Consider the following 26,535-nt stretch of genomic DNA (forward strand, 5'->3'; position numbering starts at 1 on the left):
TGATGGTGTGTTGTACTCCAGTGAGCTGGTAAAGACATAGAAATGTCACAAATGTGATGATAGAAGTGGGGAAAATGGGGTCTGACTGGCTGCCAGTGAAGGGGAAAGGTAGGTTAAACTAATCATATGGAGATGACAGTCAGCATCAGAACTGTGTGTGTGTCTGTCTCTGTCTATACTTCTGTGTGAGACAGGCTGGGTGCAGCTGTGATTATTAGAAAATGCATGCAGCGGTGAAAAGAGGCAGAAACCATTTACTCTGCATGCATGCAACTCCTTGGAAAGTAGGAACAGCACAAACAATGGAGAAGTGAGACAGGACAAGGTGGGAAGAGCACGGCAATGAAAGGTAGCTGATATATAAGCAGAAAGGAAGCGAGGGAGAAAATTGGACCTCCACATCCCTCGGTCTTTGTCACTCTTCTGTGTGACCATGTGACTGACAGCACGTCCCCATGGTCACTGATGCAGCTCTGTCACACCTCCTTTCACCACCCTGGCCCTTTCACAGGCACTCTGCATCACACTTTACCTTTGCATTATTAATATCAATTCAAAATCACTGCTGTAGGCTGAAATATGTTTTCTTAAAAAAAAAAAGAAAAAAATTCTGGGATCACCTCCAAAATTAAATCACTTATTTCCTCAAACATTATGTCTTCTCACCAAATTTCATTGAAATCTGTTGATTACTCTGAGTTATCTGACTAAAAGATAAACTGATAAACCCCAGTAACCCTCACTGCCTCCTTAGGGGATGTAATAAAGAAACTCAGTAACAACAGTTACTTGATTTTCAGAAATATAAGAATAGATGGTAAACCTTGTATGGCAGCACCCTCACTTCGGGGTGAATGTGAGGCATTAGTGTAAAGCGCTTTGAGCATCTGATGCAGATGGAAAAGCATTACATAAATGCAGTACGTTTACCATTTACTATGAGAGATCCAGAGCTAATATTTGTATGTATGCATGTTTTGTTTGTTTTCTTTGGACTCTGAGAGTGTTACCTGAATGAATGACTTTCGGACAGTCATTCCCAAACTTACAAATACACTATTACTGTATTTTTATGTAAAGACAAAACTTATGTAACCCACGTAAGTTTTGTCTTTACATAAAAATACAGTAATGTGTCTTTTCAACTTAAAAAAAAGTAAAGACTCGCATGTACACACGCTGTCTTTAAAGCAGAATATTGTCATTAGATGACGGGGAGCTCATCGCGACGGGGAAATGCACATGTGCAGTTGAGCAGTAAAGAGAGGTCGATAAACCAGATGGTGGGAAGTGTTAAAGTCCGGGGTAGAGAGAACTGCGCGTGCATGCATGCACAGGTGTGCGGTGGAGATCCTCTCGACGGGTAGATCATCTCAGTGGGACACCGGGAGTCACTGGGTGAGAGGCGTGGTACATCCTGGACAGGCCAGTCTCGTTGTGGCGATCCTTCTGTGCCAAGTAAGACGTCTCTTGATTGGCTTCCAGATAAGATGGTGGACGCTGAGATGAATGAACAGGCCCAGTCTTGACACACCGTTTCTTACAGATGCTGCACATGGTGGTTGTGGGAGGCTTCTGCCAGTCAGGATCTTTTCTCTCTCCTTCCTCCTTCTCTCCTTCTCCTCTGTGGTGTTTTGCATTTTTTCGAAGACTTCCACTCCTGTGCAGATCATTGCTCGCCAGCTGGCTCGCTGCCTTGTGTGTTCTTCCCAGAGTCTGCGCATATAGATAAACACAGTCAAAAAGTCAATTTAGAATCGCCAAGTCTCCCAACCTGCATGTCTTTGGAAGCTGGAGTACCTGGAGGGAACCCACACAAACACAAAGGAGCACAGCAAACTCTACACAGAAAGGACCAGGTGGAAAGCCAACCCAGGACCTTCCCACAGTGATGCAACAGTGCTAACAACTGAGCCACTGCAGTGCCCTATTCCCTTTTCCCAACGTCCCAATTCCAGTGAAGTTGGGACGTTGTGTAAAATGTAAATAAAAACAGAATACAATGATTTGCAAATCCTCTTCAACCTATATTCAATTGAATACACCACAAAGACAAGATATTTAATATTCAAACTGATATATTTTTTTGGTTTGTGCAAATATTTACTCATTTTGAAATGGATGCCTGCAACATGTTTCAAAAAAGTTGGGACAGGGCAACAAAAAAAAGTTGATGAATGCTCAAAGAACACCTAATTGGAAACAGGTGAGTGTCATGATTGGATATAAAAGGAGCATCCCCAAAAGGCTCAGCCATTCACAAGCAAAGATGGGGTGAGGATCATCACTTTGTGAACAATTGCATGAAAAAATAGTCTAACTGCCTGCAGTCTAGACCTGTCGCCCATTGAAAATGTTATGAAGCGCAAAATACGACAACAGAGAACCCGGACTGTTGAACAACTGAAGTCGTACATCAAGCAAGAATGGGAAAGAATTCCACCTACAAAGCTTCAACAATTAGTGTCCTCAGTTCCCAAACACTTATTGAGTGTTGTTAGAAGGAAAGGTGATGTAACACAGTGGTAAACATACCACTGTCCCAACGTTTTTGAAACGTGTTGCAGGCATCCTTTTCAAAATGAGCAAATATTTGCACAAAAACAAAGTTTATCAGTTTGAACATTAAATATCTTGTCTTTGTGGTGTATTCAATTGAATATAGGTTGAAGAGGATTTGCAAATCATTGTATTCTGTTTTATTTACACACAACGTCCCAATTTCATTGGAATTGGGGTTGTAAAACAACCAACAAAAAGGTGTAAAAAAAAAAAAAAAAAAAAAGATGCATATGACCTACTGATCTGCAGTTCTGTTCCTGTGTCATCACAGCTCCATAAAGTAAATATGTTTATAATTCTGTGTGTAGTTTTGGGATGGATGTGCTACAGCTTTGGATGCAGTTCTGCAGCACCTGCTCCCCTAATCGTCATCCTCTTTCTCTGCCTGAGGGAGACACCTAGAGGATGCAGCATGCATCTGCAACATGCACAACAATTTTGTCCCCACTTTGACCTGCTTTTCTTTATGTGCAGGATAATTTATAGTTTAATTTACAGCACGCTGCAAGACACAGTCATATGCAGTGATTGTTTGAGGGCAGTGGATCCAGAGGATAGAAAGAGGAAGGAGGAAGAGGAAAAGGGTGCAAACAATGGGCAGCACGAAGCAAACAATTCAGCTGCTGCAGGAACCTGTGGTCCACACTGTAGCACATCTGATTAGACTTTAGTAGTACGTTGGTTCTCATTGGTCCCTTTGGTTTTGCTATATCCCTATGAGTCGAGTTCTTAACTCATTTCCATGTTGAGCGTGTTTTTGAATTTTCATTTTGTGTAGATGCTGTACTGTGCTGGTTTGCAGTCTTGTACACATTTAAGCTCATGGTCCTTTAAAGACCGTTTGGCATTCAGTGGCACATATTCAGCCTTTTCCTTATTTTTTGCATGTTCATACTGTATGGGAAATTTATAGTGACTATAACATATCATTGATACCATTCACCTGTGAAGTGTAGTAACTCCAGTTAGTGGCAGTAATGACCCAACAGGTTGCCATGCACAACAAGAAGGACAGAAAGCAGTTGAAGATGATTAGATAAAGATTTACTCAGAAACTCAATAGATTGAATCAGCATTCATCAAGACTGAACCTTCAAGCTGAAATGTCAAGACTGGGTCAAGAAACATCTGAAAACAGATTTTTCTAGGGTTTTATGGAGAGATAAATGGAGAGGGACACTTGATGGACCAGATGGATCGGCCCATGGCGGAATCACAAATGGGCACACAGCCCCACTTCACCAGCAGTGTGGAGGAGGGTTACTGGTACAGCCTGCATTCAGGGTGGGAATCTGTAGGCACCTCACAACTCATTATTATTCAGGGGCTGCAATTTGATTAGAAAACAATTACTGATGGAACTTTTTTCTCACTGTGTGACTACTTGGTACTTTTCAAAACAAAGGATTTGTAAATATCCACAACAAATTTACTTCCAATACATTCTTTAACAGCTCAGCCATATTTGCACCTGTGTGCCTCTCATTCACCAATTCTCTCACTCACTTTCTCTCTGTCTGTATGTCTCTCTCTCAACACAACGCACATGCTAAAAAAAAGTAAATGATTTACCTGTGACTTTCCACCTGTGAGACATTTTATTTGTCTTTTCCTGTCAATCCTCAGACATTTACTGTGGTTTTGGCTTTAAAACATGTCTTCAGGTTAGGTTTATTCACATTATGGGTCCTTCCATGAAGCAATAGTCAGAAAAATACATGCGCCAAATATAAATTAATTTTGTATCTCTCCCACATTTGGTGTAATGCTCACATTCTGCCTGATGTTTCTCTCATTTGAGCACTCAACCACAACGCACCATATTTCTGCTCCAAATGACACCTTTTCTTGTCAATCTCATAGGTCCAGTATCTATGTTTTCAAGCATGAATGACGTCACGTGCTCCTCACTGCTCCAACATCAAGTCGGAAATTTAAAATCTTCTAAAATCATTAAATTGTCCATTTGTAGCATTTTTACTGTATGATTTGGTACATTATGTACAATCTTATGTAAAGTATAACAAACCATGCCAATTGCAATTTACTGTTAGTGATATGCTTAGATGTTAATGGTCCTGCATTCGCTACTAGAAGAAAATTGACTTATTCTCTTCATGCAGAAGAGTTCTCTCAGTCTCTCTCTCTGCCTGCATGCACCATTAGGATGAGAATTACTGTTAAAATTTTAACTACACCGATCCCCAGTGTACCAAATGTGATTTTGCATTGTCTTGTTTGAAAAATGTGTAGGCATTCCTAAAAAAGATGTTGCCTTGAAGGCAGCATATGTTGAAGAAGTACTGCGTTTCTCTAGCACTTTTTCAGCTAGCTTACTCTATGGTGCACTAAAGTGATAGGTTTTTCTGGCAAGGAAACAAATTTGTGTGCACTCCATGCAAGCAGAAGCAGCAGGCAGAAGAGCCATGAACAGCACAAAGTTCCTTCAGATAGCCTAAACACCCTGGAGGCCATGCCAAGTGTAGTGAGGCTTTGAGATTTGGATTATCACTAATTCCATCTGCTGCTTGTGAATGTGTGAAGATTCAGTCACGGTATGTGGAATGTCTTCACTGACATTACACATGCTTACATATGCATGTCAGGGAGGGACACATTCAGATGCCCAAATGAATGGAAGGATAATGTCCCCAGAAGATGCCACACAGTGACAGCTGCAGCTCCTATAACTTTAAGATAAAAACTGTTCGATCTGTTTCAACCCAAAGTGATTGTGGTGAGGTACACACACTGTGCTTTGTGCTGTGACCCAGACATGGAGTGAGTGAGTCCATGTTTTTGTAAAGGGTAGAGTGTGATTGTCATGGTAATTTGCTTTTGTATCAAAGTTTGAGTTGACACACTATTGTTGTATTTATTATCAGCATGGTGCTTTTTCATTTCAAAGCATATTTAACATCCTAACAAGTTTTTGTTGGTCTATGGCTCAATTACTTCCTGCTTCCACATGACTGCGGGCCACCTGCACTGTGCCTTCCCACACCCCATTTTTACACCAACACGCCGATGGCTGCTCAGATTATTGTAGTTATACATCTGTATTCAGTCGACTTGAGTATGAAAATAACAATTGTCTTGTGTGAAAGCTGCCAAATGCACTCTTTGTGCGGCTTTGCACTGAGTGAAAGATGGGAGCCTTGTTCAGAATGAAAATCTTTGACGTGATCTCTTTAAGTTTAAATTTGTGTTCATGAAAATGTGAAGTATTTTATCATCTCACCTTCTTTTTTATTTTTTTATTTTTTATTTTTTTAGCCAACATCACCTACGGGTCTGGGTCGGTCTGAATCCCCGGTCTACACCAACCTCCAGGAGCTGAAGGTTGTTCAGTCCAGTCTACCGCCTGTCCCTTCCACATCCCCTCTCCACATTCACGGAGACTGGGAGACCCACAAAGACGTGAGCGGCAGGCATTTCTATTTCAACCGGGGTACCGGAGAACGAACCTGGAAGCCACCCCGTACCCGAGACACTACCAGCAGCACCAGCAGTTTTCGAGGAGACAGTCAGGGCACAGTTGACAGTGAGGTAAGAGGTGTTCAGTGTCCAGAGTGGTTTAAGAAAGTGGGAACGAACCACAAACTGGCCTGATGAGTTAACTGCTCACATTATGTATGAAATGTGTGAACTGCGATCGAACTGAACTAAGTTGAGCTAAGCAGAACAACATGGGTACATGATGACAGTTTTGAAGTCACACAATCATAAAAATTAAATCTCAATCTAAATGTGAGCATGCAACTAATATTATACAAATAGTGACTGGTTTGGAGGGCAGCGTAATGGAATGTCACCCTGAGGGATCATTGTTGCCCAAAAGGCCGAAGGATAATAAATGATGACTGATAAAACATTTGTTTTATTATACATCTGTGTAGTTAATAAATTTATCTTTACAATTGTGTGAAAAATTTGCTAAGTCATTTTTTATTCTTTATATTTTTGGTTATTTTTTACTAGAAACAAATACGCAAACCTTCTGCTCTCTGCCATGATTTCGTCTGTGACGCATCACCCCTGCACATGCGCGAAACATTGCCCTGTCATGACAAAATTGATCTGCAATCACTCATAATGTTGCCCAAAATGGTGCAGAATCAGTCAATAATGTGGCTATTGTTAACTTTGGATGATTTATTATGAAAAGTATTGCAATTATTACACACGAATCAGCCAATCAGAACAAAGGATTTCAGTCAGATGTATAATATATATATATATATATATATATACACACACGCACATATGTAGCACAAGCTCCAGTCAGTTTGACTATGACACATACAGTGAAACAGTGTCAACTTTTCCACTCAGGTTTCAAGTAGAGGAAAGCGCTGCAGGAGTGATCACATGCTGGATTAAAGGATTCAGAGACTTAGTTGGTGTGTTTGTTCTGAGCTGAAGTGTCAGCTGAGTTTCAGATGACATAAGAGTCTCCAAGTGACTCCAAGCTATTTGACTTTGGCAGTATATCTGAAATCAACAAGCTGTGGCCGAGGTTATGATTATACTTCAGTTGTGTGAATATTTAAAGTGGCTTTTACATAAATGGGAAATAGTTGTTTTTCTGTATGGATGCAAATCTCTATCACAGTTTAACACCCCCCTCGTGTGGTGCTATAGTTGATTGCATTTCTTGAGGAAGAGTATTGAACAATTATTACTCAGGGTCTATACCACGTCACAGTGTTAACTGAAGCACTGGTATAAGATGTTTGGTATGCCCACCAGCAGTCCCTACCCCATGTCTTCAATATATCAGTGCTGGATGTGGTGAGCAGTTTGTCCACTTGTGCAGCAGCTCTGATCACTCGTCACACTTTGTCTCACAGTGCACTGGCAATAAACGAGCACCTCACCCACAGAGAGTTTGGAAACGTATTTACACATTGTTTTCTTTCAAAGTCTGTGCGCGATATCTGGCTGTGTCAGCACAGAGCCAACCGCAGCTAAAAACAGAGAACAGCAGCACAACTTCAGTGAATTTAAATAGTAATAATAATAAAAAGAACTAAACAGCTTTGCTTTATTTTCCTTTTTCTTATTCAAATGCACACAAAGTGTGTTTCTGAGGATGGCACAAGATAAAAACATGGATAAAACCTTCTTACCTGTCCATCAGGTAGCGCTTTCCACAGAAGTACACATTCTTCCTGCTCAGACTGTGCAGGCCAGTGGCTCAACCAAAAGGAAATGGGACTGAATGCCCCCCACCACACCCTCAAACACCCCTAGTGAAAGAGTCCACTTTTGAAGATTTGTTTTTTTTTTTTTTTTTTTTTTGCAGAGACCACTCCTACTACTGCTAATAATAATAATAACACCATCAATATTTGTAAAAACTAAAATGTCACTTAACACAGTTTGTCACTACATCTACAGATTGTTACCAGCACAAAGTTCAAAAGCCAGCATCTGTGATGTACAGTGAGGAAAATAAGTATTTGAACACCCTGCGATTTTGCAAGTTCTCCCACTTAGAAATCATGGAGGGGTCTGAAATGTTCATCTTAGGTGCATGTCCACTGTGAAAGACATATTCTAAAAAAAAGAAAATCCGGAAATCACAATGTATGATTTTTTTTATAATGAAAATAATAATAATAATAATAATGATGATGATAATAACAACACTCACTTATTGAGTGTTGTTAGAAGGAAAGGTGATGTAGCACAGTGGTAAACATACCACTGTCCCAGCTTTTTTGAAATGTGTTGCAGGCATCCATTTCAAAATGAGCAAATATTTGCACAAAAACAATCAAGTTTATCAGTTTGAACATTAAATATCTTGTCTTTGTGGTGTATTTAATTCAGTATAGGTTGAAGAGGATTTGCAAATCATTGTATTCTGTTTTTATTTACATTTTATGCAATGTCTCAACTTCACTGGAATTGGGGTTGTATGTATGTATGTATGGAAAAGGTCATCTTAAAGGACAGCACAGAGGCTCTGATCATGGCAGCACCAGATCCATAAAGGCAGGAGCCCACCACAGCCGAAAGGCTTCAAGTTGCAGGCTGTGCAAAAAAAAGACAGTCCAGCACATAATAGCAGGATGCAAGATCCATGCTGGGACAGTGTACCCTGAGAACAACATCTGTGCCGCACTCCAGATTAGAAGTCCCCAAGTCCCCAATGGGAGACACCACTGAATGTGGTTGACAATAACAGGGCTAAAGTCCTGTGGGACTTCAAATTCCAGACAGAGAAGCAGCTTCTAGCCAACCAACCAGACATAGTGGTGGTTGACAAGAGAAAGAAAACTGCAGTTGTGATTGATGTGGTAGTCCCCAGCTGACAACAACATCAGGAAAGGAGGAGCATGAGAAAATCAAGAACTGCCAAGGCTGAAGGAGCAACTGGAGGAGGTGCAGAGTTTAACAGTCCAAAGTGGTCCCAGTGGTAATCGGACAATTAGGATGCTGTAACCCCCATACTGGTAAGAGTGGCTCCAGCAGATTCTAGGCACAATGTGCAATGTTTCTGTCCAGAACAGTGCAGTCCTAGGAACACCTAAGATTCTGTGCAGAACCATCAAACTCCGAGGCCTCTGGTAGAAGACCTCAGCTTGAAGAACACATACCAGCCTCCTCAGGAGGAGTGAGAGGGAGATTTTTATATACGAGGTCTGTTAGAAAGTATCCAACCTTTTATTTTTTTCCAAAAACCTGATGGATTTGAATCACGTGTGCTTGCATGAGCCAACCTTGAACCTTCGTGCGCATGCGTGAATTTTTTCACGCCTGTCGATTGCGTCATTTGCTTGTAAGCAGCCTTTGTGTGAGGATGGGTGTAGTCTCTCGTCGTTTTTTTTCTTTGCAAGGAAAATGGCGGAATGACTGGAGCAGCGCGACTGCATCAGATTTTGCCAGAAACTGGGCGACAGCCAGGTGGAAACCATTCGGATTATTCAGATGGCTTTTGGTGACGATCCTCTGGGCATCACACAGATTAAGGAGCAGTACAACCGGTTTAAAGACGGCCGCACAACGGTGGAGAGCGCGCCACGCTCCGGGCGGCCATCAACATGCTGAAATGACCAGATCATTCCAAAGTGAACGCTGTGGTGATGTGGGACCGTCGTGTGGACTCTCCGAGAAATTGCGGAAGAGGTGGACATCAGCACTTTTCAGCACATTCCACTGTGACAGAGATTTGCCATGAAAAGAGTTGCAGCGAAATTCATGCCGATGGCTTCGGCACGAAGCTGCTGATGGAGCAAAAGCGCCTCCGTGTTGAAGTCTCACAGGACATGCTGTGACTCCAAAAATGATGCCCACTCTTCCACCATTCGGATGATTCAGACGGCTTTCGGTGGCTTTTCAGTCATGTGACTGAGAAATTGTGGAAGAGCTGGGCATGTTACAGCATGTCCTGTGAGACTTCAACATGGAGGCGCTTTTGCTGCGCCATCAGCTTTGTGCCGATGAATTTCGCTGCAACTCTTTTCATGGTCAAATCTTCTGTCACAGTGGAATGTGCCAAAAAAGTGCTGATGTCCACCTCTTCCACAATTTCTCGGATAGTCACACGACGGTCCCACATCACCACAGCGTTCACTTTGGAAATGGTCTGGTCATTCAGCATGCTGATGGCCGCCTGGAGCACGGCGCGCTCTCCACCATTGTGTGGTCATCTTTAAACCAGTTGTACCGCTCCTTAATCTGTGTGATGCCCAGAGGATCGTCACCGAAAGCCGTCTGAATAATCTGAATTGTTTCCACCTGGCTGTCGCCCAGTTTTCTGGCAAATTTGATGCAGTAGCGCTGCTCCAGTCATTCCGTCATTTTCCTTGCAATGAAAAACTGCAGAGAGCACTACACACGACCTCACACAAATGCTGCTTACAAGCAAATGACGCAACTGACAGGTGTGAAAAAATTCACGCATGCGCATGAAGGTTCAAGGTTGGCTCATGCAAGCACACGTGATTCAAATCCATCAGGTTTTTGCAAAAAATTAAAAGGTCGGATACTTTTCTAACAGACCTCATATGTACTTGTGCATTGCCCATGGGGATCCACGGGCTCTAGATTGGGTAGTGTTTATAAAATAAGTAGCTGACATTTTTCAAACACGGTAATAAATTAAGAAAAGCTTATATAATGACTTGTTATGGTGTGTGAGTCCAGATTGTTTTTAGAACGTTAGACCTCAACAATTTTTAGAAGAGGAACTCGGCCCTTTTATTTCCTGTTACTTATGTATTTTTAATGTTAATTTACTGTCTTAATATATTTACAAATTGTTTAGGTTGTTGTTGTTATCATATACACATTCTTCTTCTTCTTCTTCTTATTATTATTATTATTATTATTATCATCAGTATTATTTTATTTTATTATTACTTCTATTTTGTATTTTGATTTTTAAATGGCCCACAATGGAAATGAGTGTTTTCAGTTTCTTATGACATCCATGTACTTTTAACATATTTACAGTGTTCATCCTTGACCCAAAATACATAGGCATACCAAATGGCAAATGTCAGCTGTCCACAGTTTGTCTGTGATCAAAGATGCACACATGCACAGCTGCTGTAAGCAAGTGCTTTCAATGTGACAAGGAGAAATGGTGTTGGAAAACATTAACCAACTGGAGTCGAATGGTGCACCCTCACGTCAAAAGTCACGTGACCTAATTAAGTGGATGTAGCACAAAATCTGCTCCACTCTGAGAGTTTGTTTGAATGCATGTTGAAAGTGGAGACTTCACCCTCCACACCACTTTTAAAATTTTGTTAATAGGCCAAGTATAACTTGAATCATGATTAATAATTTACGCGGGTTTTTTTGGGGGGATGATATTCTTATATTTGCTGCGCGTTTTACAGATAGCGGCAGCAGAAACGACTCATTTCCAGCAGTCAGCTGCAGCAGCAAGAGGATTGGAATGAAACAGGACTCCCTCAACTGCAGCAGGAGAAAGGAGTGTTACCATTAGTGGAAAACTCACAAACTAACCAATCACATTCACCAAATCCACGTGGGATTAATGGGGGTGTGTGTGTGTGTGTGTGTGTGCGCGCGCGCGTTTTGTAAACAGGACTTTTCTTCCGTGTCTCTCTGTCTGTGACAGCAAACAAGTAAAAAAAAAAAAAAAAAAGCACAGATTTTTCTTTATTGCTTTTGTAAAATATATTACCAAATAAATAATAATCCCCAGTCCACGTAATTTGATTGCTGAGCGAAGGGAAGTTGTGGCGTGTGTGGTTAATGTGTGGTCTAGTTTTTTAAAATTTATTCAGTGCATAAATATAATTAGGCATCTGGAACAGTGCGTCAAGTCTCTCTATTTTTTGAACTGCATGAAGACGATCGGAGCGCGTCATCAGAGTCTGAACCAGAGCATGATCAGTCTGATGATGAAGTGGACTTTATTGTTGTGGTCTGGACGAACCAGAGCAGGTGGATTCACCAATCTGTGCACACAGATTTGCACAGTGAATCAGAGCACACACTTCTCGTTCCACCTCCCCCAGGACTCGTGCTTGTGCTCCAGCGCCGAGCCCTGGAACACAGAACAAGGTGGAGACACACACTGACCCAGCAGTCAGCAGGCTCAGGCTTCAGGTAGAGACCCCCCCTCCTCCAAATCCAAAACACCTTTTTCTGTTTTCTTTTTTTTTTTTGGCCAGTAACACAGCCAGGACAGTCTGTACCAATATCAAGAAAAGATGCTACAAAAACAAGAATGTGAAAAAATACACATGGATATTGAGATGGAATACCTGTACAAATTTTTGGAGCTTCTGATGTGCACTACTCAGGAATTGTTTTTCTGAGTGGCACAAATAGAATTTGTATAGCATCTTATTGCATGTAAATAGCCACAAAAAAAGACCTGAACAATTTTCTGCATTTTAATGTGAATGTGTATATAACTTTTTTTCTGCTACATTGTTACAATTTATATTTACATTCTAAGTTATGAAAATGGTTTCATTAAAATATTTCTGGTTTTCACAGTCAAAAAACTAACTTTTTTTCTGATTTGAATTTTATGTTTTGGGGTGAATATTGGGTCACTGTTTTAATACAGTATGTCAGAATGAAAGAAAAACTGTAAAGTCACACAGGTGAGGTTGTGCTGAAAAAATGACACCAAACAAGATCAGGTAAACCGTTTTTAAGGTAAATTATGAAGGTAAAACCAAAAGTAGTCAAAACGCCCCCAAAAAAGTAGAGACTCCAGAGGGTTAAAACCACTACAGTTTTCTCTCATGGTACCAACATGAGACTTATCTCACTCATGGTAAGAGCAACATAATAGTTAACTAAACCGAATAAACTAATTAAAAACAAAAACACAATAAATCAATAACACTAACAACACTGTTAAACTAACATGAATCGCAATAACATTTAAAACCTCATAACCCAAACTCCCATGGTGCATTGCAGCATAACATCCATTGTTTACTTATTAAAGAAAATTGCTATTTTTCCAAATATATTTGTCCTATTCACTTTCTGTTTTCGCAGCATTCATCCTTGACCCAAAATACATACGTATTCCATACCGCAAATGTTAGCTCTCCCCAGTTTTTGTTTGATTGAAGCCATACACGTGCACTCACGAACGTACACGCTATTATAATATAGATATATATGTGTGTTGTGTGTGTATTTTTGATAATGACAATCAATAAATGCAGTTCTAATATTTAGTGAGCATAATTGTTGTTTGAGGTCCTGTGCTGATACCCTTTGTGTCTTTTGTCCTTGTGTCTGCCCTCTGCAGCCTCTGTCACCAGAGGAAAATTGGCACAACACTCTTTTGAGCCAGTCTGAGAGCCATTATGGGTCACCTCCTAGAGGATGGTCTGAGGAGCTGGATGAGCATGGACAAACCTTGTACATATCTGAATACACGCAAGAGAAGGTGCACTGTGTTATTAATGTTGAATGTACTCTCTCATCACTTGAGAGATGTTTGCACTTCACGATGACCACTGTTTGTGTTTGCAGTGGATAAAGCATGTGGATGAGCAGGGTCGACCCTACTACTACAACGCTGATGGATCTAGGTCAGAATGGGAACTACCCAAGGTAAAATCACTTTCCAAATAGGAAAGTTGTCCGTGAAGGGCTTTGGCCTTGTTTAAAGTGTGTATCTCTGGTAAATGAAATGTCAGATGAGCTGGCTATTCTAAATAAATGAAGAATTCTGAAAATATTGATATATTGTGTTTTATTTTTGGTACCATATGCCCTGAGAAATCAAGTCATAAACATGAGGAACTTAGCTTGATTTTGTATGCTGCTGATATACACTCACTAATTGTTTGCCTGTGACAGATGTGCACTTCCGTGATATCTTGTGATGGACCACCCTCTCAGGCCGATTCCCTGAAATGAAAGACAAAGCTGGAATTTTTCACAGCTCGAAATGTGTGTTTTTTGTGGACTTTGACACTGAATAAGTTGAAATGGTGAACAGGTGTGTTTTAGGAGGGTCCATCACAACCAATCATGGTGTTTTACTCGTTGTACAAGTTTCCCATTAATAACATTTTTGAGTGAGAAACAGAAATGTTTTGTACACATCTCCCGTAATGAAAAATGAATTTTCTCCTGGCTACATGAAAGGAAAGGATAAAATCCATGATTACAAGTAGATCCATCATGTTTTGAAGTCCGTTCTCACACTGTGCTGGGCTTCATTTGTGCTGTTTGTATGAGATGCACTATAAAACAAAAACACTTCACTTTCCTCCTCAAAATATTATCCTTCGAAAATCTGTCCACCTAATTAGCAACACTAATCAAACTACATCCTTGCAAAATACACATTTTAAACATTTTTGCCATGTTAACCGTCAAAGTCCACAAAAAACAAACAAACAAACAAAACACCAATTTCACACTGTAAAAAATTATGTTTTCCCCCCATTCATTTAAAGGGCATAACCTGAGATGATGTCATCACAATTCATATTCCTCACAGCTTAAAGTTTCTGAGAGTTTATTAGAGGCAGGTTAAATCTTGCTAATTTTCCTGTTTATCACTTAACAAGGACAAGTCACATGTTTTTTAATGTCCCAGTTAGCAAGACAACATAAAAGTACTCATGCTGGTAAGTCTCTCCGCACACGTGCTCATAATTAGTGATCGCTGATGTATTTTACTCCTCTCACTCTGAGTGTTAGCAGGTGCATTTCCGGAAAACATCTCACTCAACAATCCTCTGCATTTTTCGGCGTGTGATGTACATTTTAGAATGAGCAGAAACGTCCTCATGACTGACAGACAGAAGGAAACGAACCTGCTCCGTCCAAAATGAAGCTTCTGAGCTTTCGTTTATAAGTGATGGCTCAGATTTACAGAGGATTACAGACTTGGAGATGACACACTTCACCCTGAAACTCTTAACTTTTTCAGGGTGTCGGATTTTTGTGGTGACAAGCTGTTTGTGTGGATGCTGGTTTACTGAAGCTGTGGACATAGTTTTCACCAGACTGCCTGACACGGAGATGGATTTGTTACATTGGAAAAAGTCAGAATACATTATTTCCAGGAGTTGGTGAAGTTTATGTGCCACAATCATGACAGAACTAAAGGCAGTGCAGCAGTCGACGATCACGCGCGTGTGTGTGAAAATGTGGAGTTTACATTTGGAAATAAATCTACCTCTGAGTGAGTCTTGCATGTTCAGGATTTTACCCCTTTTGTGTTTTGTGGCAAGCTTTTATTTTCTTTCTTTCTTTTTTTACTTGTGTGTGTGTGTGTGTGTGTGTGTGTGTGTGTGTGTGTGTGTGTGTGTGTGTGTGTGTGTGTGTGTGTGTGTGTGTGTGTGTGTGTGCGCGCTCGCTGCGCTGTGCAGTTGATGAGATGGGCAGCAGCTCCTGCCACTGTGAACATGAATGTCTCCACAATGTTTTTTCCCAGCAGCAGATTTTTTTTTTTTAAATATAGATTTTATTTATAACAACACATAATTAATGGTGCTCAAAGCTGAACCTGGAGCAGAGATTTTTATTGACAGGCTGCATTTATGACTCGTGGCTGCAGGTGCACTGCATCTTCTCAGAGCTGCAGCTTTTACCATGACTGCATCAAAATGAACAGTTTTCACTTAAAAACAAGTCATCATAACACGTCATCACACTTATCTAAACTTTGGAATTAATCTGTGCCTCAGTTGTTAACATTAACAGCTACATTCCATTGAAGCGCATGCTGTGACGCTTCTAATAACTACATCACTTGTCGGAAACACCCGAGTACTCACAAGTACTTTGTTTTCAGACGTCTTCGTAGCTGTTTGTTGTGAATGCCGTATACTTTGAAACCGATCACGGAAGTGCACAAAGTAATCCCGGTGGATCATCGGATGGTCACTAACAGCCTAAATCTAAATTGTTATGATTTCGGTGCAACATATCCTTTAATTCCTCAGGACATATGGCACCAAAAATAAAATGAAATACATCAATATTTTCATAATTCTTTATTTATTTAGAATAGTCAGCTCATTTGATATTTTATTTACTAGTGATACGCACTTTAAATACTTGGAAGGTCAGTGATGGTCTGGGGAGACATATCCCTGGAAGGATGCACAGACCTCTACAGGCTAGACAATGGCACCCTGACTGCTATTAGGTATTTGGATGAAATCTTTGGACACATTGTCAGACCCTGCACTGGTGCAGTGGTTCCTGGGTTCCCCCTGGTGCAGGACAATGCCCGACCTCATGTGGCGAAGTATGCAAGCAGTTTATGGAGGATGATACATTGACTGGCCCCCACAGTTGCCTGACCTAAATCCAATAGAACAACTCTGGGACATGATGTTTCGGTCCATCCGACGCCATTAGGTTGCACCTCAGACTGTCCACAAGCCAAGTAATGCCCTGGTTGAGATCTGAGAGGAGATCCCCCAGGACACCATCTGTTGTTTCATTAAGAGCATGCTCTGATGTTGGCATGCTTACAAGCACATGGGAGCCATACAAACTACTGAGGACCATTTGAGTTGCTGGAATAAAATTTTGGCAAAATGGACAAGCCTGCCGCAGCATTTTTTTCGCTTTGATTTTCGTGGTGTCTTCGAATTCAGCCCTCTGTAGCTTGACAGTTTTCCATCAAACGATGGATAGCATCTTTTTGTTCCTAACACATTATCCAGTCCATATCAAGAAAGATATCAGGCATGATTTTTTTTCCCATTGAGATCTGATATGTTTTCAAAGTGTTCCTTTACTTTTTTGAGTAGTATGTCGTCAGTTGATTTTTAATAACCAGGCAAAACATTTTATCTCATATTTAACCTGTTTAAACCCAATGTATTATTAGTTTATCAACTAGGTAATGAGTAAACCACTTGTGAAGTGGAAGAAATCAGTTTAAGCCATTCTGTCCTTGAAATGGAACTGTTTCAAATGAGTAAAAACAACAAAAACACACATACACACCTGAACGAACATGGTGCCCCACTCTTGTTGCTTCTCACGATGTCTTAAGACTTGCCCTGTTGTTCTAAGTAGATGAATGTCCCAGTGGCTCATCATGCAGCCATGTGTTCCACTTTTGGGTGATGGTGTGATTAGTGGCTGTTTACCCCCTAATCTCTTGGCTTTAGAGCCGATCAGAATAGATGAAGCCATTCTCAGAACAAATGGAGTGCAGCATTCAGTGGATCTTACTGACTACCATGGCTGGGCTGTAAGAGATTTCACTGTCCAGTGGTGCTGTGGCCAGCAAAAGGAGAGGTACGAGAATGACAAAATAGCTAATTGGATGGTTAGTTAAAAATCTTGGCTTTTTGCAGTGTCTAACCAAAGATTATAGGTTTATAAATAGCTAAAAGTACAGTGGTAGGGTTGTTTATAAAAAAAAGTTTTGATTGATTGAAATAAGATATGAGTTTGTTGGGGGGGTTTTTTGGGGGGGGGGGTCTTTTTTGTTGTAACTGAGTTCCATCAGCTTTTATTCAGCTGCTGTCTGTTGTGTTTCTCTGTAGTACAATATCTCCTGTCAGTCCAGTGAGCTTCCCAAGAGTCACAGTCTGGAGAGGAAGCAGCAGGATCCCATTGTCCTAACCAAGTGGCGACACAGCACCTTTGTTTTAGATCTCAACGACAAGGTAGGACAATATGAAGACACAGGGAAACGGTTGCTGTTTTAGGTTGATTCTTCACATGCAATGTGTCTGTTAACTGCTGTTCACACCTCCACTACATTCCTAGACACATATTTTAAGATTGGGAGGCACTTAAATTTCATTCCTTGTATGATTTTTGGTGAGAATGATCTTCAACTGGGCAGGACATTTAATCAGATGTCAACAAAATGCAGCCTACTTTATCTGTTGTATTCTCCATCACAGGAACACACCCCAGGGCAGTCTAGAGATGCCTTCCTGCATTTATGCAGTGGGGAAAATAAGTATTGAACACATCACCATTTTTCTCAGTAAATATACAACCCCAATTCCAATGAATTTGGGACAGTGGTATGTTTACCACTGTGTTACATCACCTTTCCTTCTAATAACACTCAATAAGCGTTTGGGAACTGAGGACACTAATTATTGAAGCTTTGTAGGTGGAATTCTTTCCCATTCTTGCTTGATGTATGATTTCAGTTGTTCAACAGTCTGGGGTCTCTGTTGTCGTATTTTGTGCTTCATAATGTGCCACACATTTTCAGTGGGCGACAGGTCTGGACTGCAGGTGGGCCAGTCAAGTATCTGCACTCTTTTACTACGAAGCCACGCTGTTGTAACACGTGCAGAATGTGGCTTGACATTATCTTGCTGAAATAAGCAGGGACGAACCTGAAAAAGACGTTGCTTGGATGGCAGCATGTGTTGCTCCAAAACCTGGTTGTACCTTTCAGCATTGATGGTGCCATTACAGATGTGTAAGTTGCCCATGACATGGGCACTAACACACCCCCATACCATCACAGATGCTGGCTTTTGAACTTTGCATTGGTAACAATCTGGATGGTCTTTTTCCTCTTTTGTCCAGATGACATGACGTCCATGATTTCCAAAAACAATTTGAAATCTGGACTCATCAGTCCACAGCACACTTTTCCACTTTGCGTCTGTCCAGTTCAAATGAGCTCAGGCCCAGAGAAGGCAGCAGCGTTTCTGGATGTTGTTGATGTATGGCTTTCGCTTTGCATGGTAGAGTTTTAACTTGCATTTGTAGCGACGAACTATGTTAACTGACAATGGTTTTCTGAAGTGTTCCTGAGCCCACGCGGTAAGAACCTTTACACATGATGTCGGTTTTACATGCAGTGCACCTGAGGGATCGTAGTTCACGGGCATTCATTGTTGGTTTTCGGCCTTGCCGCTTACGTGTAGAAAGTGATGATCCCTCGCCCCATCTTTGCTTGTGAACGGCTGAGACTTTTGGGATGCTCCTTTTATACCCAGTCATGAGTGTCCACTGTTCCCAAACACTTAAGTGTTGTTCAAAGGAAAGGTGATGTAACACAGTGGTAAACATACCAATGTCCCAATGTCTTTTTTGAAACGTGTTGCAGGCATCCATTTCAAAATGAGCAAATATTTGCACAAAAACAATGAAGTTTATCAGTTTGAACATTAAATATGTTGTCTTTGTGGTGTATTCAATTCAGTATAGGTTGAATAGGATTTGCAAATCATTGTATTCTGTTTTTATTTACATTTTACACAACTCTCTTTCCAGTCAATGTATTGTTAAATTGTAGTGTAATGGTGGCAATCTGTCAGGTCATGTGATTCACTCAGATTTCTGCCTGTTGTCATGACTTATATCTGTGGTACACTGACAAACATGAGCACTTTAAATGGCACTCACTAAAATAACACTTGTCCTAAGTTTCTGCTGTGCACATTTATAAAACAAGCCCATATTATATTTTCTTTCTATATTTTTTTTTTTTTTTTTTGTCATTTTAACCACTTTCGTGAATTGAGCATTCTGCACACTGTTGAGTCCCTTCACTTTCTTGATCCTTTTCATCCGTGTCATGAACCAGGCTGTCTCATCGTGTTGACCTTGTGCTTCTTGTTGGTAGGAGTGTGCTCCGGCTCCCAAGCAGAGCTCACCAGACTCTGACTCCTGCCCCTCATCTCCTAAGCACTCCTCAACCGTTAGTATCCAAGCATCATCACTCTGCTTTCACTTGCATTTTTCTCTAAACATGAAAACTTCTTTCACACTTTATTCAAAACACTTCATCTGGGAATGCATTTTTTTTCTTTCATATTTTTTCTGCACTTAAATACTAAATTTAAGCATGTTACAAATTTGTTTCTGCTGGTATAATTGCAGCCAGTTTGAGAACTGACAGCCTCCATCGTAATACCTGTGCCTTTCAAGTTAGTTGGTGTGTATTTGTTTTCTCACAGGTTTTTAACCACTGTTGTCTTCTTTCTCAGCCTTCAGAGAAATGTGGAGTTCTCAATGTCACTAAAATCACAGAGAATGGCAAGAAAGTCAGGTACATTATGTGCTTCAAATTGTTCTCTGAAAGCCAGTCACTCAGTGTAAGAGAGCAGATTAGAGCCACCACTGTACTATAATATTACTATACTTTTGAACATAGAGCTGCGAAATTAACTGAAAATGTATCTAAACAGTTATAATGATAATACTCCAGGGCTTTCAATAGAAGGTATCAAACATCATTTACTTTTTCCTGGCAAATAGTGTATTCACACATTGAAGCGCCCTGGGCATTCTGCGTGAAATTCTGCCTGAAGAAGGGGTGGGTGCATGCACAGTCACGGCAAAATATTACATTTGCTAGACAGTCCATTTCAATAAAATGTCAGATTTCTTCACAAGTAAAAAAATAAATAAATAAATTACAAATAACTTCACCTGTTTGTGTCTGTTTTTGGCCTGTACAAATCTTTTTCTCAGAAAGATTTGCACTTGCTGAAAACTTTGGGTGGACATCTGACAGAGGACTTTCCACATGGTTGTCTGTTTGTTTTGTCCTGTCCTTGTTCTTAGCTTGCTAGTGGGTGTCCAGCTGATGTTAAGCTGCTTTCTTAGTTCGGCAGCAGAAAAACCTTCACAGCAGAATTCCATCTGCAGCAGCAGACCACAGGAGGTGACGACATGAGGCGCAGTTATTTTTCAATAACCATACGGTCAATATAATAAATTACTTCACTGAAATGTTTTGCATAGTGTTATATTAAAGCAAGAAACTCTGGCTCTGATAGCAAATTAAAAAGTCTCTTCTTGTTTAAAAGCAGGTGAATCTCTGCATTTAATCAGTTTCTTGCTGCCCATGTTTCTCCTCATTAAAGGTAAATCATCCATTTACCACAGATGATGTAATTTTCCTGTGAGCTTCTCACTGAAAACAGGAAACATCCAGATTGTCCTGCTACTGACTGCCGACATGGCTTTTGTAATTACTTTATTATAACTTCATTTGTACAAAAAAATGGTGAACTATTTGCTGATCAATATGAGCTATAAATCATCTCTAACTACATTGGTTGCAGAGATATTTTGAGAAAGGTATTTTGTTTTACTGCCGGACTTAATATTATGACTTCTTTATCACGTCATCATGAGTGACTTACAGCAGTCGATTACAAATATTTGATCAATATCAACTTTGATCAAATCTCTAGCCACGTTGCTAGCAGAGATATGTAAATGGGCTGTTGTGGCTTGACCTTATCTTGACCTAGGACCAATCTGGTCCAAAAGTAAATCATCTGGCAACACTAACCCAAGTAATATGCCCACTTCATTTGGTGAAAATCTGTCCTGCCATTTTTAGTTCACCTGGACTGAAGGTACGATGGGCTTATACTGTGGGTCGCTTGTCCGTCGGCATTGTTGTGTGTAAACATCTTCTTCTTCGAAACTGCTGGACCAATGAAGCTGAAAATTGGTGTGCATGTTTCTACCCATGAGGACAGCAAAGTTTGTTTAATGCATTCCTCACTCACTCACTCATCTTCAACCGCTTTTCTGGGTTCGGGTGCGGGGCCAACAGCTCCAGTAGGGGACCCCAGACTTCCCTTTCGCATGCCACATTGACCACCTCTGACTGGGGGATCCCAAAGCATTCCCGGGCCAGTGTGGAGATCTAAACTCTCCACCTCCTCCTAGATGGACGTGCCTGGAACAGCTGCCTAGGGAGGCGCCCAGGAGGCATCCTTAGCAGATGCCCGAACCACCTCAGCTGGCTCCTTTCAATGCGAAGGAGCAGCGACTTTACTCCAAGCTCCCCACGGATGACCGAACTTCTCACCCTATCTCTAAGGGAGACACCAGCCACCCTCCTGAGGAAGCCCATTTCGGCCACTTGTACCAGTGATCTAGTTCTTTTGGTCATGACCTGACCCTCGTGACCATAGGTGAGAGTAGGAACGAAGGTTGACCAGTAGATCGAGAGCTTCGCCTTTTGGCTCAGCTCCCTTTTCGTCACAACAGCACGGTAGAGCAAATGCAACACTGCCCCTACTGCACCAATTCTCCGGCCAATCTCACGTTCCATTGTCCCCTCACTTGTGAACAAGACCCCGAGGTATTTGAACTCCTACACTTGGGGCAAGGCCGTATTCCCTACCCGGAGTAGGCAATCCATCGATTTCCTGCTGAGAACCATGGCCTCAGATTTAGAAGTGCTGATCCTCATCCCAGCTGCTTCACACTTGGCTGCGAACCAGTCCAGTGAGTGTTGGAGGTCATCAGCCGATGAAGCCCACAGGACCACATCATCTGCAAAAAGCAGTGATGAGACCCTGAGCCCACTAAACCGGAAACCCTCCTCCCCCCAACTATGCCTCGATATCCTGTCCATAAATATCACAAACAGGATTGGTGACAAGGCGCAGCCCTGGTGGAGCCCAACCTCCACCAGAAACAAGTCTGACTTACTGCCGAGCACTCGAACACCGCTCTCACTTTGTGAGTACAGAGATTGCATGGCCCTGAGAAGGGACCCTTCTACACCTTCTCCGAGTCCACAAAACACATGGAGACTGGATGAGCATGCTACCAGGCACCCTCCAGGATCCTTATGAGAATAAAGAGCTGGTTGGTTCTTCTACGACCAGGACGGAACCCGCATTGTTCCTCTTCAATCAAAGGTTCGACTATTGGCCTCAACGCAATGTTGAAGAAATGTCTCATCCAAGACAATCTCTCCACTCCAAGAGACTTCAGCATTTCTGGATTTCTGGGCCTTGCCACTGCAGAGTTGTTTGACTACCTCAGTGACTTTCACCAGGGAAATTGATGAAAATCCTCCATCAGCTTCCAGCTCTGCCCCTACTATAGAGTGCGCTCTGGTCTGATGCAGGAGTGTCTCAAAGTGATCCTTCCAGCACCGGATTACAACTTGGATGGTTCCCCGTTTTCCCCTCCTGAGGTGCTTCACGGTCTGCCAGAAGCACCTTGGTGCCGACCAAAAGTCCTTCTCCATGGTTGCTCCGAACTCCTCACATACCCGCTGCTTTGCCGCTCCCACAGCAGAGGCTGCTGCCTTTCGGCCCTGTCGGTACCTTGCAACTGCCTCTGGAGTCCTCCGACATAACATATCCCGGAAGGACTCCTTCTTCAGTCGGATGGCTTCCCTGACCACCAGTGTCTACCACGGTGTTCGAGGGTTGCCACCCCTTGAGGCACCTAAGATCTTCAGGCCACAACTCCCCCCTGCAGCTTCAGCAATAGAAGCTTTGAACATTGCCCATTCTGGTTCAATGCCCCCAACCTCCACAGGGATGCTAGAGAAGCTCTGCTGGAGGAGTGAGTTGAAGATCTGTCAGACAGTGGGCTCCTCCAAACATTCCCAGTTCACCCGCACTATCCGTTTGGGCTTACCAGGTATGTCCAACGTCCTCCCCCACCCTCTGATCCAACTCACCACCAGATGGTGATCAGTTGACAGGTCTGCTCCTCTCTTCACTCGAGTGTCCAGAACATGCGGCCTCAAATCAGATGATACGATCACAAAATCAATCATCGATCTTCAGCCTTGGGTGCTCTGGTACCACGTACACTTATGAGCATCCTTATGTTGGAACATGGTGTTTGTTGTGGACAGTCCATGACTAGCACAGAAGTCCAATAACAAACGACCATTCGGGTTTAGATCAGGGAGGCCGTTCCTCCCAATCACACCTCTCCAGACGTCTCTGTCATTGCCCACATGTGCGTTGAAGTCCCCCAGCAGAACAATGGAGTCCCCCACTGGAGCCCATACAGGACTCCATTCAGGAACTCCAAGAAGGCTGAATACTCCAAAATGCTGTTCAGATGGCTTTTGCGAATTTTTAGCTCACCTCAACCACAGGTCCGGTGAGCTTATGTCATGGGTTGCCTGCCTGTTGGCATCGGTGGCATGTGTAAACATCATCTTCTCTGAAACTGCTGAGCCAGTGAAGCTTAAACTTGCCATAAATGTTCCATCCTATAAGGACACTAAAGTTTGTTTGCGGCATTCCAATCCAGTGTGAAACATGGCTGCCACGGCAGGCATATTGAAAATGCCACCTGAAGCCATTGGTCAGCAGTTTTTAAACATATTGAGCTGAAATTTGGTAGAAGGGTCGCATATACATATTTGACAGGTTTTTAAGATTTTTTTAATTTTGAGTTTGATATGACCTTTGGCCATGCCCAGTTTTCTAGCTGAAACTGTGATGTCTTATATCATCCTGGTGAGCTACAGTGCCTGTGGCAGTATTTGTAGTTATTTTACACACACACACACACACACACACACACACACACACACACACACACACACACACACACACACACACACACACACACACATACACACGACTGATTGCAGTATAATATGGTGACTGCCAATTTGTCCTTTGCAGCACTTTGTATCCATGAATTCATGAAGTGCCATCTGCACCTGATAAAAGTCTTGTGGGTGATCTTTAGTGACCAAATTTGGATGCTGAAGCGACTTTTCTGGAGCACCTGAAGACAGTGCACAGTCCAGTAATGATTCACTGTTATTGTGACTTCCAGGAAGAACTGGACGTCCTCATGGACGGTGTTGCAGGGTTTCTCTCTGCTCTTCGCAAAGGGTCAGGGGGGCAGCTCAAGCTGGGTAAGTGTCACATCAGTCTTATCAGGCCAATCGTGTCATGTTGTTGTTTGGGTCATATCCCATTCACGTCAGTTTCTTCTTTATTTTTGCAGTCATAGTTTCTTCATATTGTTTTTCACTGACTGTCCTGTGAAGTTTGTCAGCTTTGTTTGCTCTTTCTTCCCTCATCCTCCTCTTCCTTTCTTCCTTGCTGAAGTCGTACTACTGTAGAGGTGCCATCCCTGAGCTGCTCTTCACACTTCTTAGCAGCTGGAAGCACTCAGTCAAACCCTGTCCTGCTGTGTCCTATGTGAAGTGTAGGCCTGTGCAGGTGTCCACTGTATGTCCCGTCTCTGCATGTCTCACTGTGCCTGCTCGTCCTCACCATTCACTCAGCCTGTCTGTGTGGAGCTGGGTTTAGCTGTGGCTGGGCTGTAACACCAGAGAAAAGATGAAATGTGTTTCCTTGAATGGATATAGATGCTTCTCAACAGTTTGCAATGAAAGAATTTCACCAGGATGCGGTTTATTGATTTGGTGTTTGGGTTTTGCTTGACCAGCAGCACCCTGTTCATGAATCAGAATTTACTGCTGCATTCTGCCACACTTTGTGTTGTTCAACAGTGTGCTGCTTGGTACTTGCAGACTGTGAAGCACAAAGAAATCCTAAAGGAACATTAACGTTGCTTTCATCATTCCAGCAAAACAAAGTTACACAATTTAAAAAAAAAAAAATCTGCAAATTTTTGGCTTCTTGGGCTTAGCCAAAGTACCGCATGGCAGATGTCATTGCTTGTTTCAACCTGTCGCAGTTTTTTTTTTTTTTTTTTATCAGCCAGCTCCCAGCATGTACACCTACTGTCACGTGGGCATGGCCAGGCACAAAACTGGTCATGTCGTCTGCCACCAGAAAGCACTTACACCTTAAGCTGGTCTCCCAATTAACAATTTTTGAAATCTGATTGTTTTTGGTACAGAAGATCAATCACTCTGTCAATCAATCTGTCTGTCTGTCTCTGTCTGTCTCTCTCTCTCTCACACACACACACATCATTTCATTAGGTATACATTGCATGTACTGGGTTAGACCCCATTTTCCCTTCAGAACTGCATTAATTGTTCATGGCGTAGATTCAACAAGATGTAGGAAACAGTCCTCAGAGATCTTGGTCCATATTGACATGATGGCACACACTCACCCATTCAGCCAGTCTGCCCACTCTTCTCTGACCTCTGACATCAACAATGCATTTTAATCTACACACTTGCCACTCGCTGTATATCTTCTCTTTTTCAGACCATTCTCTCTAAACCCTAGAGCTGGTTGTGCATGAAAATCCCAGTAGATCAGCAGTTTCTGAAATACTCAGACCAGCCCACCTGATATCAACAACCATGCAACGTTCAAAGTCACTTAAATCCCCTTTCTTCCCCATTCTGATGCTCAGTTTGAACTTCAGCAAGTCATCTTCACCACGTCTAGATGTCTAAATGTGTTGCATTGCTGCCATGTGATTGGGTGATTAGCTATTTAACAAGCAATTGATCACACACACATACACATGCTGCATAAACCCTATGAGACGTCACCTTTTTTTTCCCTCTGGAGACCCAGAAGAACTGTTTTGAAGCCTAAAACTTGCTGCTCTGGGTGTTGCCATGTTGTCAGAGCTTACTTGTCACTCTGGCATGACAAACCGATACATGGATAAGGAGGTGGAGCATGGGCCTACGTGATCTAGGCATGATGAATGAAGCCCCAACACACCTTTATCTTAGATTTACTGAACAAGCCAAGTTAACATGTTAACCTCTGTTCCGGTGTTTTTAAATCATATGTTTGGGGAATTGGAGGGTGTTCTCATAATGGTCTGCTTGAGTGTAGGTAATAAAAATTATGACTCACTTATTCC

The 26,535-nt window shown here is 41.9% G+C and overlaps 1 protein-coding gene across 3 annotated transcripts in view; it reads left to right on the top strand.

The window, feature by feature from the left end:
• arhgap12b (Rho GTPase activating protein 12b) overlaps nucleotides 1–26,535 on the top strand; it is a 192,280-nt gene that overhangs the window by 123,660 nt on the left and 42,085 nt on the right. For 2 of the 3 annotated variants that reach the window (XM_034172335.1, XM_034172343.1), the window contains 8 exons: nucleotides 5,839–6,111; nucleotides 13,331–13,471; nucleotides 13,558–13,638; nucleotides 17,556–17,678; nucleotides 19,613–19,687; nucleotides 19,977–20,038; nucleotides 24,562–24,643; nucleotides 24,840–24,962. In XM_034172335.1, coding sequence (XP_034028226.1) covers nucleotides 5,839–6,111; nucleotides 13,331–13,471; nucleotides 13,558–13,638; nucleotides 17,556–17,678; nucleotides 19,613–19,687; nucleotides 19,977–20,038; nucleotides 24,562–24,643; nucleotides 24,840–24,962 — 960 coding nt within the window. The remainder of the gene's footprint in view (nucleotides 1–5,838; nucleotides 6,112–13,330; nucleotides 13,472–13,557; nucleotides 13,639–17,555; nucleotides 17,679–19,612; nucleotides 19,688–19,976; nucleotides 20,039–24,561; nucleotides 24,644–24,839; nucleotides 24,963–26,535) is intronic. The other variant, XM_034172351.1, reaches the window with a different exon arrangement.

The sequence above is a fragment of the Thalassophryne amazonica genome, chromosome 1 (genome assembly GCF_902500255.1).
Source record: "Thalassophryne amazonica chromosome 1, fThaAma1.1, whole genome shotgun sequence".
In the NCBI taxonomy this organism is placed as follows: Eukaryota; Metazoa; Chordata; class Actinopteri; order Batrachoidiformes; family Batrachoididae; genus Thalassophryne; species Thalassophryne amazonica.